At 49.5% G+C, this 11902-nt stretch overlaps 1 protein-coding gene across 1 annotated transcript in view; it reads right to left on the bottom strand.

Moving 5' to 3' along the window:
- Window positions 1-129: 129 nt before the first annotated feature.
- The window catches only part of LOC121599042 (protein patched), a 37505-nt gene continuing 25732 nt past the window's right edge, over window positions 130-11902 (bottom strand). The window contains exons 3-4 of the mRNA XM_041926515.1: window positions 2148-2698; window positions 130-2071 (exon numbers count right to left, since the gene is read on the bottom strand). Coding sequence (XP_041782449.1) covers window positions 130-2071; window positions 2148-2698 — 2493 coding nt within the window. The remainder of the gene's footprint in view (window positions 2072-2147; window positions 2699-11902) is intronic.

Raw genomic sequence — 11902 nt, 5'->3', positions numbered from 1 at the left:
GAACCATTTCCGGAACCGATTCCGATTCCCGATCCGATTCCAAACATACTATCCGGATTCGATTTCAGAAAACTTCGGAGCTATCCGGAATCGATTCCAACGAAATCTTCATTTCTCCCATCACTACAACTAATTATCCTCTCTCTCTCTCAAACTCACCTGCGAAGCACCGTAAGCGAGCACATCGTTCCAGGCCCACGCGGACAGATAGTTGTAGAACGCTTCCGGATTGATCACACCCTCCGAGTCGACCAGCCGCACCTGCGTCACCAAACTCTTGTCGATCGGGTTGTCCACGTGCCCCGTCTGGACCAGCAGCTTGTACGCCAGGATCGCATCATTGCTCGCGTTCGAGTACCACCGTTCCTGCGTGATCCGTCCCTCCCGATAATCCCGATCAAAGGCACGCTGCAAATTCACCAACCAATCGCGGAACAAGCTCAACCAAAAGTCCGGCAGCCCCCCGTTATCGTTCTTGATCACGTGCGAAACGCGCACGAACGCTTCGTGGTACTCGTGCAGCAGCTTCTGATTGTTCGGATACTCAAAATCGCCCTGCGTGACGGCAAACATGCTGTAGAAGCCGAACAGCTTGCCCTGCACGCTCAGGAACCGGTGCTCGTTCGTGTTTTGCGGCACGAGGTCTGTGAGCTCGAGTCCGTCCGGGAGCTTCATGGAGGCGAACAGGGAGACGCCAACGATGCCTGATAGCAGCAGCATCCCGAACACCTTCACCGAGCTGCGCGTAATGAACGGAGCGTAGTGTTTGATCGCAAATCGGGACAGCGAGAAGCTGAGGCACGATTTCGACTGACACTCGATCAGTGTCTCTTCCTCGTGGCGTTGCGCTTCGATGTTGTTTTGCGGCTGTTGCTGCTGCTGCTGCTGCTGTGGCTGTTGCGGTTGCTGATGGTAGTGGTAGCTGCGCTGCGTGTTGAGGTCGTGCGTGGTGCTCGGGAGCGCTGGCAGGCAGCAGCAAAGCACATCCGCCCGCCCGGACCGTCGGCGGCGCAGATCGAGCGAAATCATTGCCGGGAACACGAGCAGCACGGCGGCCAGGTTGAACACCGTCAGGATCGCACCCTGGAAGCAGAAGACACGTAGCGCCGGCACCGGGATGAGGGTGGCCGCAAAGAACGACCCTGCCGTCGACGCCCCGGCAAACAGTACGCTCAGCCCTGCCTTCTTCAGCACCTGGCCCGTCTGTTCGCTCGTATCGCGCTCCGCGTACGCATGCGTCAGCACAAAGATATGGTCAACGCCGAGCCCGAGCGCGAGAAACGGAATGACCTGCGTCGTGGCGGCATTGAAAGCGATCCCCAGCAGCGCACAGAAGCCCAGCCCGGCCGCCGTCGTTACCGTGATCAGCAACACACCGGCCACACCGACTCCACTCTGTCCGTTGATGCCATCCTTCCAGCGCAGCAACGTACAAGCCGTGTACAGCAAAATAATCGCAATACCAATGCCAAGGCTGATCGGGTTCGGGTTTGAATGTTTCCCCAGTATATCGTCCAACGTCGCCGACGAAAACGCGTACACCCCATAGTACGACAGCGGTTTCACCTCCGTCTGCATGATTTTGTTCACCTCGGCGGAAAACTTCTTTTGCCAAGCGTTCAACACCTCGGCCGCCTTGTCCGGGTTCCACCCAATGTGGTGCACCTTGTAGTGATTGTTCCAGTAGTCGTACAGTTCCCGTTCGCCCATCAGCTGAATGACCGTCTGCAGCGCTTTTGCCGACCGGAGATGGTGCGTGCGGTTGCGCACCGCCCCTCCAACAACGAGCTCTTCCGGCCAGTGCATATACTTGGCGGCAAAGCCATAGCAACCGCCGGTCAGGCTTGCGCCAATGTCCGGCACCTGGCCCGACTTTTTGTTCGGTGCCGTATCGGGACACTGCTTGTCTTTCGGGTTGAGGCAGGGTTTCTCCGTGTAGCCGGTGCTGATGCCGGCCCGCTTCATGTACTGCTCGAGCGTTTCGAACGGGAACTGGTAGTTCTGCGCCTTGATGTCCTTCAGCAGCGTCTGGGGGTTGAGCGAGGTCCACTGCACTTTGTTCGTTTGGCCACTAGAATGGAAGCCACAAAAAGAAAAGAAACACATTAATAATGCGAAAACACAGCTAGATTGAGTTCAAAACTTACGGTATATGGACGGGATACTTTGGCCCCAGTAGCTTGCTGCCCTCCCAGAAACAGTCCAGCGGCGTGATGATCGCGCACGGTATGATGTTCTCGAAGATCTGCTCGATAAAGTGCGTATCGAAGCTCGGTATGCTGGGCGAGTAGCACATGTCCTTGAGGCTCCACGTGATGTCGTACATGTGCACCGTCACCGAGATCGCTTTCTTCACCACGTCCAGGTGCGTCAGTAGCGCGTTCGGGTGCAGTATCGAGGCGTCCATATCTTTGGGCGTTTGGATTAGCAGCTGGTGCGTGGAGGAGTCCATCTCGCCGAGCGATTTCTGCGTGTAGGCTAGCTCATGCTCGAGCGAACCACCTTCCTGTATCCAGAGCTGATGCACTTTCGAGTGGACCGTGGCCGATTTCAGCCCGACGCAGAACGTGCTGAGTACCAGTATCGCCACGAATAGGACCTTGCCGGCGTGCTTCTGTATCGAACAGCCGAGGTTGTAGAGATAGGACTGGAAGAGGGAGCGCATGTACACTGAGGACCTTCTCCCCCGTGCTTTACCCTGTTGGAAATGGAAGCAGAAAGTGCCGGGATTAGTATAATGTTTTAGAATGTTGAAATTAAAAGATCTTCTCAAACACTCGCTTAGAAATGGTGAAGAGGACCTAAGGTCCTATGGTATCTTCTCACAGAACTAAACAAGAAGTTAATTCCACTCAACCAGGAGCTTTAGAATAAAGTTTTATAATGTTGAAATTAAAAGATCTTCTCAAAGACTCGCTTAGAATTGGTGGAGAGGACCTAAGGTCCTACGGTATCTTCTCACAGAACTAAACAAGAAGTTAATTCCACTTAACCAGAAGCCCCACAACTCAACACCTTCCCATGGAGACACCCGATTGAAGGGCGCCTCGGTCGTGCAGGTTAATTGACTTCTTCACCAGGCACAGCACTCAAGCAGAGAAGTGTAATTGAGCGTTAAAACTGAACTACCGCACATGACGCTCACTACTACTACGCTGATGATGATCACGATGATCATATGCCACCGCAGAGTTGCCCTGGAGAGGTTTCCCACTGTAAAGGTTAAACCGTCTTGCGAAGAGGTAAACTCCTGCGACGGTTTCATGTTGCAACTGCCGCCGTACCGTGATTTTGGTTACTCGACTGGAAAATCATACCGTCCAACAGCACAACTGCTGACCGTCCACCGTCTTCTTACGTCTTCCTGAAAGGGTAACGGGTATCAAGTTTCCCAACAAACGACCCACACCAAGACTCAACAACGACCAGGAGGGTTACCACAAAAACACCTTCTGTCCTGTCCTGGACATTGGTAGAGGCCTAAAAGTGATGGAAGATCACGAGGATCATCTTCTTTCGATTCTCCCCCCTCCCCAACAGCTTTCATAAAGTCGAACCACAAGTCCCTCGGCAGGCTCACCTCCAGCAGGTAGAATTGTGGGGAAGCGTATTGTGTTACGATTTTGTTTGTGACCACCCAACGAACCACCTTTTTCTGTCTCTCTCTCTCCTTAGTGAAGCAAACCTTCTCTAAAAGCCACATGAAGCCTTGCCCGATATTGTTTGTGGATTTGCGCGACAATCATATGCTTCACTCTGAGCGAGTAACATCTGGAAGGCGTGGTGATCTTGATTTGCCGCTGGCAGCTCCGACCGATCAAAATCGATCGTGTTGCGTTGTTTTGCAAACAGCTTCCGTAATTTTTTGAGCAAATGCTTCTGTACGATTCGCAAGCACCACACATCACAGGAGGCGCGTAATTCGGTTGACAACAGGAATTTGGGGCCTTCTTTTTTTTGGGGCACGCCATATTGTGGACGAGTTGGTGGACCCCAATTTAAAGAGCTACGAAAAGATCATATTTCGGTGGGACAGCAGCACAGGATTTGGGACGTTATGAAGATCACCTAATCTTTCGATCAATACGAAGCAGTCCTACATACCGAGCATAGCATATAGCAGAGTTTCACACGGTCAAATCTTTCTCTATCTTTCGCTTTTTCTTTGGGATTGTAAGCATGGAGGCTCCAAATCGAGCGAATTCGCATCAATGTTGCCCCATCGCCTTCCAAAGAAGGGAGAATCTTCATCATTAAAAGCTCCATCCGCGAACGGACACGTTCCTCTGGTGTGGTTCCACCATTTCTGAGATGAAAGGTGAAAAGCCAGACACAGAGAGAGAGAGAGAGAGAGAGAGAGAGAGAGAGAGAGAGAGAGGAGAAGAGAAGCAGAAAAAAAACCGCCGACAACGTCTGGGAACATCTTAATTAAAACAAATGTTTACGTCTTAATCTTCCGCCAGCGAGGTGCCGCGGAAATGTGATTTCTCCCTCTAAAACACGACCACGGTCGAACGATCAATCAAAAGGCCGAAGCTCCAGTACCTTACTAGGCACAAACCACCCCACCACAGTCTCCACAAATTGAACCCTTGGGAATGGGTTTGGTTGCTCGTTTTGCGCGGCAAAAGGGGGGGGAATGAAATGAATCACCCTTTTCGGAGTTTCGCGGTGTGTGCTGGAATTTCACGGCACTCTTGGGGAAGAGCGGTTGAGGAGTGCAAACGAGCGAGTACTCCTAAAGCTCCTAGTGGCCCAGCGAGAGAAGGAAGATTAATCGAACGAGCGCCTCAGATGAGATGTCGCATTCAATCGGCCGACCAGCGGGAGAAAGCAAGTGAATGGAATAGATAAGGGGCTACAACCACAGGGTAAGTAAGACATTCGTTTGTAGGAAGAGAGGACAGCCTCTTTACACTCCGCAACCAAGGCTGTGTAATGCGAGAGTGACGGCGAAATAGGCGAAAGGAAAGCGTCGTCCGCACCATGATAAAGGGAATGGAACACCGCGGACGATGATCTAACTGTGTGCTCGAGCAGCCTGGATGAGCATTAGACATGGGGGAAAGGGTGCACAGAGAGGTGCCTACTCTCTTGGGTGGGTTTTGTAGTTTCCCCTGGGTAAGCGCCGATCTCCGGGAACCGATACCGCACACGGAGGAGTAGAGATTTGTAGCAAACTGGCATTAGATGATGATTCCGATAGACACACAGAAAACTCGGCCATTGTTGTGTCCCATCCCTGATCGGTACGTGAGATGAATGAAGAGCCCGAGCCCTTCTTGTTCGTGGCCCTGTTCTCCGCTATCCACACTCCCTCCTTTTCCGATCGGATGTCACCGCTTACGCATTTCCGTTAAGCTATCGATGTAAATCAAAGATTAGCGCTCACCGGTTCCACCAGTGCGTGTAGCTAAACATATATATATCGACTCCATCCGCCACACACAGGAAACCGGAGCGCCGAGTGGGGTACTCAACTATTTCTCTGGAGATCACAAATAAGTCCATGTGTAGCTATGAATGGTTCCTGCGTTTCCGTTCCCATGGTGCATCGCTAGGCGCAAAAGGGCAGAGAGGAGCATCCCAAGTGTACCGACCACTGCCAATGACAAACAGCAACCATTGGGGAAAGGGGGGCCTGCACATTCAACACAATTTCCCCTCTAAGTGATGAATGTGTAAAATGCTGTTTATTTGTGTATGCAAACACATAATTGCTGTACAGGCCGGGTTTCTGAGGGAGCTTGAGTTGAAATGAAGGGACCAGAGACACGCCAACCGAAGATAGACGAGTTTGGGAAGGAGACAGAAGAGAGCGTTCGGGCGGTCCCGGGGTACACACGCTCGGGAGTAGTAATGGACATTAATTACCAACAATGTATGTGTGTGAGTGCATGTTCGACGCAAACGGCTCATTAACATTGTCTGTTTATGCGCTTTTGTGTGTGGCAACGCTGTGGCTGCTAGGGCCAGTCCTAACCATCTTGCCACCATGAACTTTGGGATATTCACGGCATACGACAACAGGCCCCGTGGGCTGGTCAGTAGTTCCAGGAATCTGTGTTGATGCAATGTATGGGACACAGTTTTTAATGAGCTGAGACACAAATTAAGATGTAAATTGTAAGCAGTCGTTAGATTCACTCTAGCATTTCCGATGCCATTGATTACATTGATGTAATGTCTGAAATTGTTTTGTAATTTGAGATTTGAGAAGAAGTCTCACTACGATCTTGTGACTTCAACTTTCTCTTGTAATTCATGTATCTTTGATTCGATTGATGTTTAAAAGTAATTGTATTCTAATGTGAAATTGATCCAGATGTCTAAGTACCCTCTGATCTTCTTAGACATTGATCTTACAAAATCTCTTGCATTTCCGGTATCTTTGATACGATTTGGACAAGGTTATAGTATGCATTGTAATGTGACATTGCTTAAAACATCCAGCGAGAGATGAAAGAACTCTGCAGGAGTCAAAACATAAGCGCTATACAAACAACCACAAGTCTGACACGCACTGATATTCTCATTGATCTTGTGACATTAAATTTCTCCTCCATCTCAATTTCCTTTGATTCGATTCAAGCGAGGTTATTGCCTTCAACTGTGACATTCGGTTAGCAGTCATCTTCCAACAGGTCTCTTCAATTGATCATGTGACTATTAATTGCTCTGCAAGATCACTTATTCTTCCCACACGCCCCAGTATGTCTAATTTCACTTTTCGTCCAGAGGGCAAGGCCATGACGCTGTCCGTGTAGTACAGAACGCATAAGACCAAGGAAACATCTGCCCAACAGCCCTAATAAGGCAGACTTTGCTTACACACCCATCCTCATCATCCTCATGATCATCATCATGGGATTGTGTGAATATTCAAAGAATTGTGTAAAACTAACATCCGCTGCTATTTCCATACGTCCCAGCGGTAGTGCGGCAAAGGAAAAGGACCGCCTCGCCTCCACAACATTCCTTCCCTTACACCGTGTTTTCATTGCCAGCGACGGTCTGCATGCGGCATCGGCAATATAGGGCCCATAAATCGTGCAATCGTTACACGATGTTTTACGCTTTCAACGACGTTCCGGATGATTGGATGTGACGATGAGGAGCAGCGCAGGCATGCATCTTCGGGCCCTTCGCCGGCTTTTCCGGGATCCGACCCACGTTTGATTGCGGCCACTTCACAGACATAAAGCATAAAATGGCATACCGTATCCCTCTTCCCTCTACCTCCACTCCCAGAGCTGCATGCTTCGAATCTGTCTGCGTAGAAGACAGGCATCTTCTCTCAGACTAGTAAGAGGCATATGTTGCATTTACTTTCTGCAAAGCGGTGCAAAGCCGTCGACTCTTGTAGTGTGACGATTTCTTTTGATGTTGACTCTGCACGTTCGACGCGTTTGTTGTCCCGCTCCGTGCCGAAACATTCTATCGATCGTCGACAAAAGCGACGACGAGCGAAAGAGAGAGAGAGAGAGCGCAAGAGCTCGTAATCCGAGATCTCGAGAAGTTTTTTTCCGTTTTCTTCGTTTCCTCTCGCGCATCTAATGACTTCCTTCCTTCCAGGAAGCTACTGCCGTGATCCCTGCCCTTAACTCCGTTTGCGAAGCGCTGCCACCACCACCTCTTGCAGAGTTTGCGATCTTTTCCGTTATCTCTCCATCCGTCGTCTTCGCTTCCCAGCGTGTGATGGATTCTCTAATTTTCCGCTCAAAACAGCTTGTCGAATTGCGAAAACCTCGATCTTCTGCGCGCTTCGCTCTAATCCCAGCCAGGGCATTCCACTGTTGGATGTTGCTGCTGGTGAGCCTCTAGCTTCTGAATGTGAAACGAAGTATTCAGGCGATATATCTACCTGCTGTGATAATAAATGATCTTTGCAAATTCCTCTTTTTTTTTTGGTTTAGTTCGTTTGCTAACCTTATCCGTAAAGATCACGCTTCTCTCGGTTGGTAGATCCGTGGGTAGTAGTCGAGAAGGGAGGCTCCACTCTAAATAGAGACATCTGAAACTGATCCACCGATGAGATCAGGCTTTTTGAAAGCGTTTCAAAAGCTCTCTCTCTTGCTCCCTCTGTACCTCGCAGACCACCACGGGGAATAGAGGGTTGTGTCTTTTGTCCGCCTGCTACCCCAGCGGCTGATCTTTATGCGCGGCCTCTAAACTTTATCCCAAGGAAACGAGATTTACCCTTCCAGCTCCATTCCTTTGCCTTCTCGCACACACTGTATCACTGTACCCTTTTGCTCTATCTATCAGTGCTGTGCGATAAAGTGAAATAAAACCCATCACGCTCCCCCCGCTCTGTCCCGAGATGAGACGCCGGAAAGCTGTGTGTGTGTGTGTGTCTTAGGTCTATAATAATGCTCGCTGGTCTTCAATGTTTTTTTAATGTCCTCCACTTCCCTATTCCACAACTCACTGTTGGCGACCAACGGTGGAGAGTCCTATCGTATAAGCGCTTACAACTCTTTTATGAGCACCAGCGGGAGGTCCGATACCTGTCGCCCGGTGAGTGAACTAGTCCGAAAGCGGCTAAGATCTCTCCCACTCTCTCTTCCTTTCGGTCTTATGCTTTTAAACATACACTTTTGAGACGACCTTCAGCGGCTGAAGTGAAGGATATCGTGCCGACGACCACCATAGTTGAGTGAAAGACGTTCACACAGACTCTAGGTTCTCTATGATGATGGCGAGACACACACACACAGCAAGACGACACACGTGAGCGATAAGACATGAACCGAAACCCATTGGGTACGCATGTTAAGCCATTACAGCTTTCCGTGGAGTCTTCTCGACCACCATCGCCACCAGGGCCAAGAACGCTTTCCAATTTTACATGGAGACGTACATCCGGTGATTTGAATATCTTTGGGTTTGGGTTGGGTTAGCTTAAGCTATCACCACAAAGCCAAATGGTAATGAGCGCGCTTGTATGTGCCCGTTGCGATTGGGCTGGGCTCATCAAACAAGCCCTTCTTCTTCCAGCAATAAACATCGTCCAATTCTGGCGGAAGATGCTCCATACCGGTACGGTTCTAAAGTCCCGGTCGTCCCCGTTACAGCCCGTAGCCGTACGGTTGGGTACTGCTGCCCAAGATTGGATTGGAGATGGGCATTACTTTATGGTTATTGCTGCATTCTTCCAGTCCGTGGGCTTTGCTTGAAGTACCCTTCCAGGAAACGGTGCCATACCACCCAGAGAGCGTTGCAGTAGAGGCACTGTACCAGCACCACAATCCAAAACCCCGTCAATTGCAGTCTCCACGGGGCTTGGATGAAAACATTCCATTATATCCGGGATGGGAGGTGCGTGTTGTAAAGTTGTCCCTTTTTGCCCTTTTTCGGAATGCGTTGCTTGTGGTCCTTTTACATATCCGGTACAAGTGGTACACGTATTCCAAGGACCATTTGGGCGAGGTCACGCAAAAGCACAGAGCTCTTGCAATCAACACGATCGCCAAGTTTATTGACACACTTTCGCCGGGCCCCGGGTGCACTAGGCCCGAAGGGGATAACCACTTATAAAATCGTTGGCATGTTTTGGAACTCTATTGGAAGCAAAGACACACACACACACACACACACACACACCGAGGGGCTGGTAGCCTTGGTAGACAAAGGTGGGACACGCAAAACGCAAGAGCCGTTTTATGAGTGCAGCAAAGGAACGGTTTCCAGAAGGTCGAACAGAATGTGCGGCGATCCCACAGCATACCGAAGCTGACGTTACGGCAAACAAAACCACCGGGTGGTTGGCTGATCCGCAACGCATTGCCCCCGTGTAACATGGGTCGTCTACAACAAAAGGAGTTGTCCTCGTCCTTGAAGTTGGGCGATTGAGCGTACGAAATCCCATCATAAATCCGATTATACCTTAGAAGCTTATCCACTGCAGGTTGCAAAGTTGGACATCTGCAACAAGGACACAACGAAAGCAGAACCTAGAAAGTTTTTATTGGAAGGCTCAAAAGAGTGACCCAGCGGAGAAAACAGGATCAAGGGTACAGGGAACGATCGTTGGTGTCGTTAAGAAATACACAACAACGGAATAAATATTTTCAGTCAACCGACATGTTTTCACAAGCTAAAACATCCCCCTGGATTGGACCTTGGAACTTTCGAGCAAAATACGCTTAGCTACCGTTATTAAAAGCTTTTAAAGACCGTTTTTGATTTGCCCAAGGACGAGACCCTCCTGAAGACCCGGGGGGAACGAACGTTTTACCAAACTTTTACTGCTAATTAATGCAATAGTCGTAATGCAGTCCACCTTTTATTTGGTGTTCGTCCCTTTAAGGCAAAACCCAAAAACCCGTGCGTACACGTTCTCAACTAAAATCGAAATCCAATCGGCCGAAATGCTTTTGCCCGCCAGCCCGCCGCCGCTACCCAAATCATCCGGGGACGGGGACCGCTAATAATTTGTGCTTCGTGAAAACGTGAAACGGAAAATGTACAAAACCGTAAAACCGAACCTTCGTTTGGGGCGAGTGGATAGGGAAGAGGAGCAACGGAGTTCCCCCGCACGTTTGGATGATTTATTGCAAAATTATTGGAAACCCCAAAAAAAAAACAACCCGAAAGGAAATCCAATCTTCGTAGCCATGGAACGCGCACGAGCTCGCGCAAAAGGTCGGACAAGGTTTCGGTAGGTAAATAATGAAAAGGTGTATCCCACAAATGAGGACGATCCTCGTGCAGAGAGCACCGCACCAGGGGCACGGTTCTGTGGTTTAGAATTAGCCCCCAGGAGTAAGAGGAAGAACGCGAACGGTCCAGGTTCTTATGATTTGTTTTCGTTGTACGTTTTTTTCGGCTCTTTTTTCCACGAAACTTTTGCACGAAATTAGGAGCAGATGTGTGTCCGTCTGGAGTCCGTATGTCCGGGAGCGGGTTTTCTTCCCTTCTTCTAATGGAGTTGTGGACCCGAGATGATACCTGCGTTGGACGGTGGTTGTTGTTAGTTGCATAAAATCGACACATTCCAACCATTCCTCCTATCAGCCCGGTTTGGTCAATTACGTGGAATCATAATGATTGAAATCTCAATCCCTCGAAACGAACCCAATTCTAAGACCACCACCGCACGGCACTAATGAACTCTGCGCTTGTGTTCCTCTGGGCTGAAACATTTCAACGATCCTCTTTCCTTCAACGCATATCTTCATTAAATGTGCTTTTTTGGGAATTTCAAAGCTTAAAACCTCAACAAAACCATCTCACATTCCATCACCCTACAAAAGGCTCAGTGACATTAAATTATGCTCTCGGAATCTCAGCTCTCCCGCAAACACCCCTGGCCGTACGAGGAGTGGACATTTTTATGTTAATTGATTAAGCATGTTAATATTTACGATCAACCCCCGGCATCATCCACGCTCCTCCACAGAGAGCTCTCGATTTCATCGTTGTCGCTAAGGGAAATCAATATCCCGCTCCTCCGTGGGACACATTCCCGGACGACTCCGGACTCTTCCGCGTAATGATCTTCCCATTTTGTTTTATGCTAAATTAAGAAAGGTAAAGCCATTCTAGGCTAGGATTTTAGCTCTGCTAACGCACACGTAATAGGAGAAAGGAAGATCTTGCTGACCACCCAGAGGAATGGTATGAGTTTAAACGAGCGAGAATGACGCGAGATCCTAACTTGGATCGCTCCACTCAAGATCGAAGGCATGATCTTCGCGCGGGGTCTCTGCGGATCTCACCATCCTCCATATCCCAGAAGGCACACGCAAATTCCATTCGAAGCGTTATGCGAGATGCGTAACGGATTTGTTTCACTCTCGCACGTTCCCCCAAAACCTACAGCAGCTACTACTACTAAACGCACGATGATCTCGTGTGCCTTTGATGCTTTAAAACCTCTCGCTCCAAAACCGTGCGC

Source organism: Anopheles merus, chromosome 3L (genome assembly GCF_017562075.2).
Source record: "Anopheles merus strain MAF chromosome 3L, AmerM5.1, whole genome shotgun sequence".
Taxonomy (NCBI): domain Eukaryota; kingdom Metazoa; phylum Arthropoda; class Insecta; order Diptera; family Culicidae; genus Anopheles; species Anopheles merus.
The sequence above is the reverse complement of the archived record's forward strand: the minus strand, read 5'-3'. Positions and strand labels throughout refer to the sequence as shown.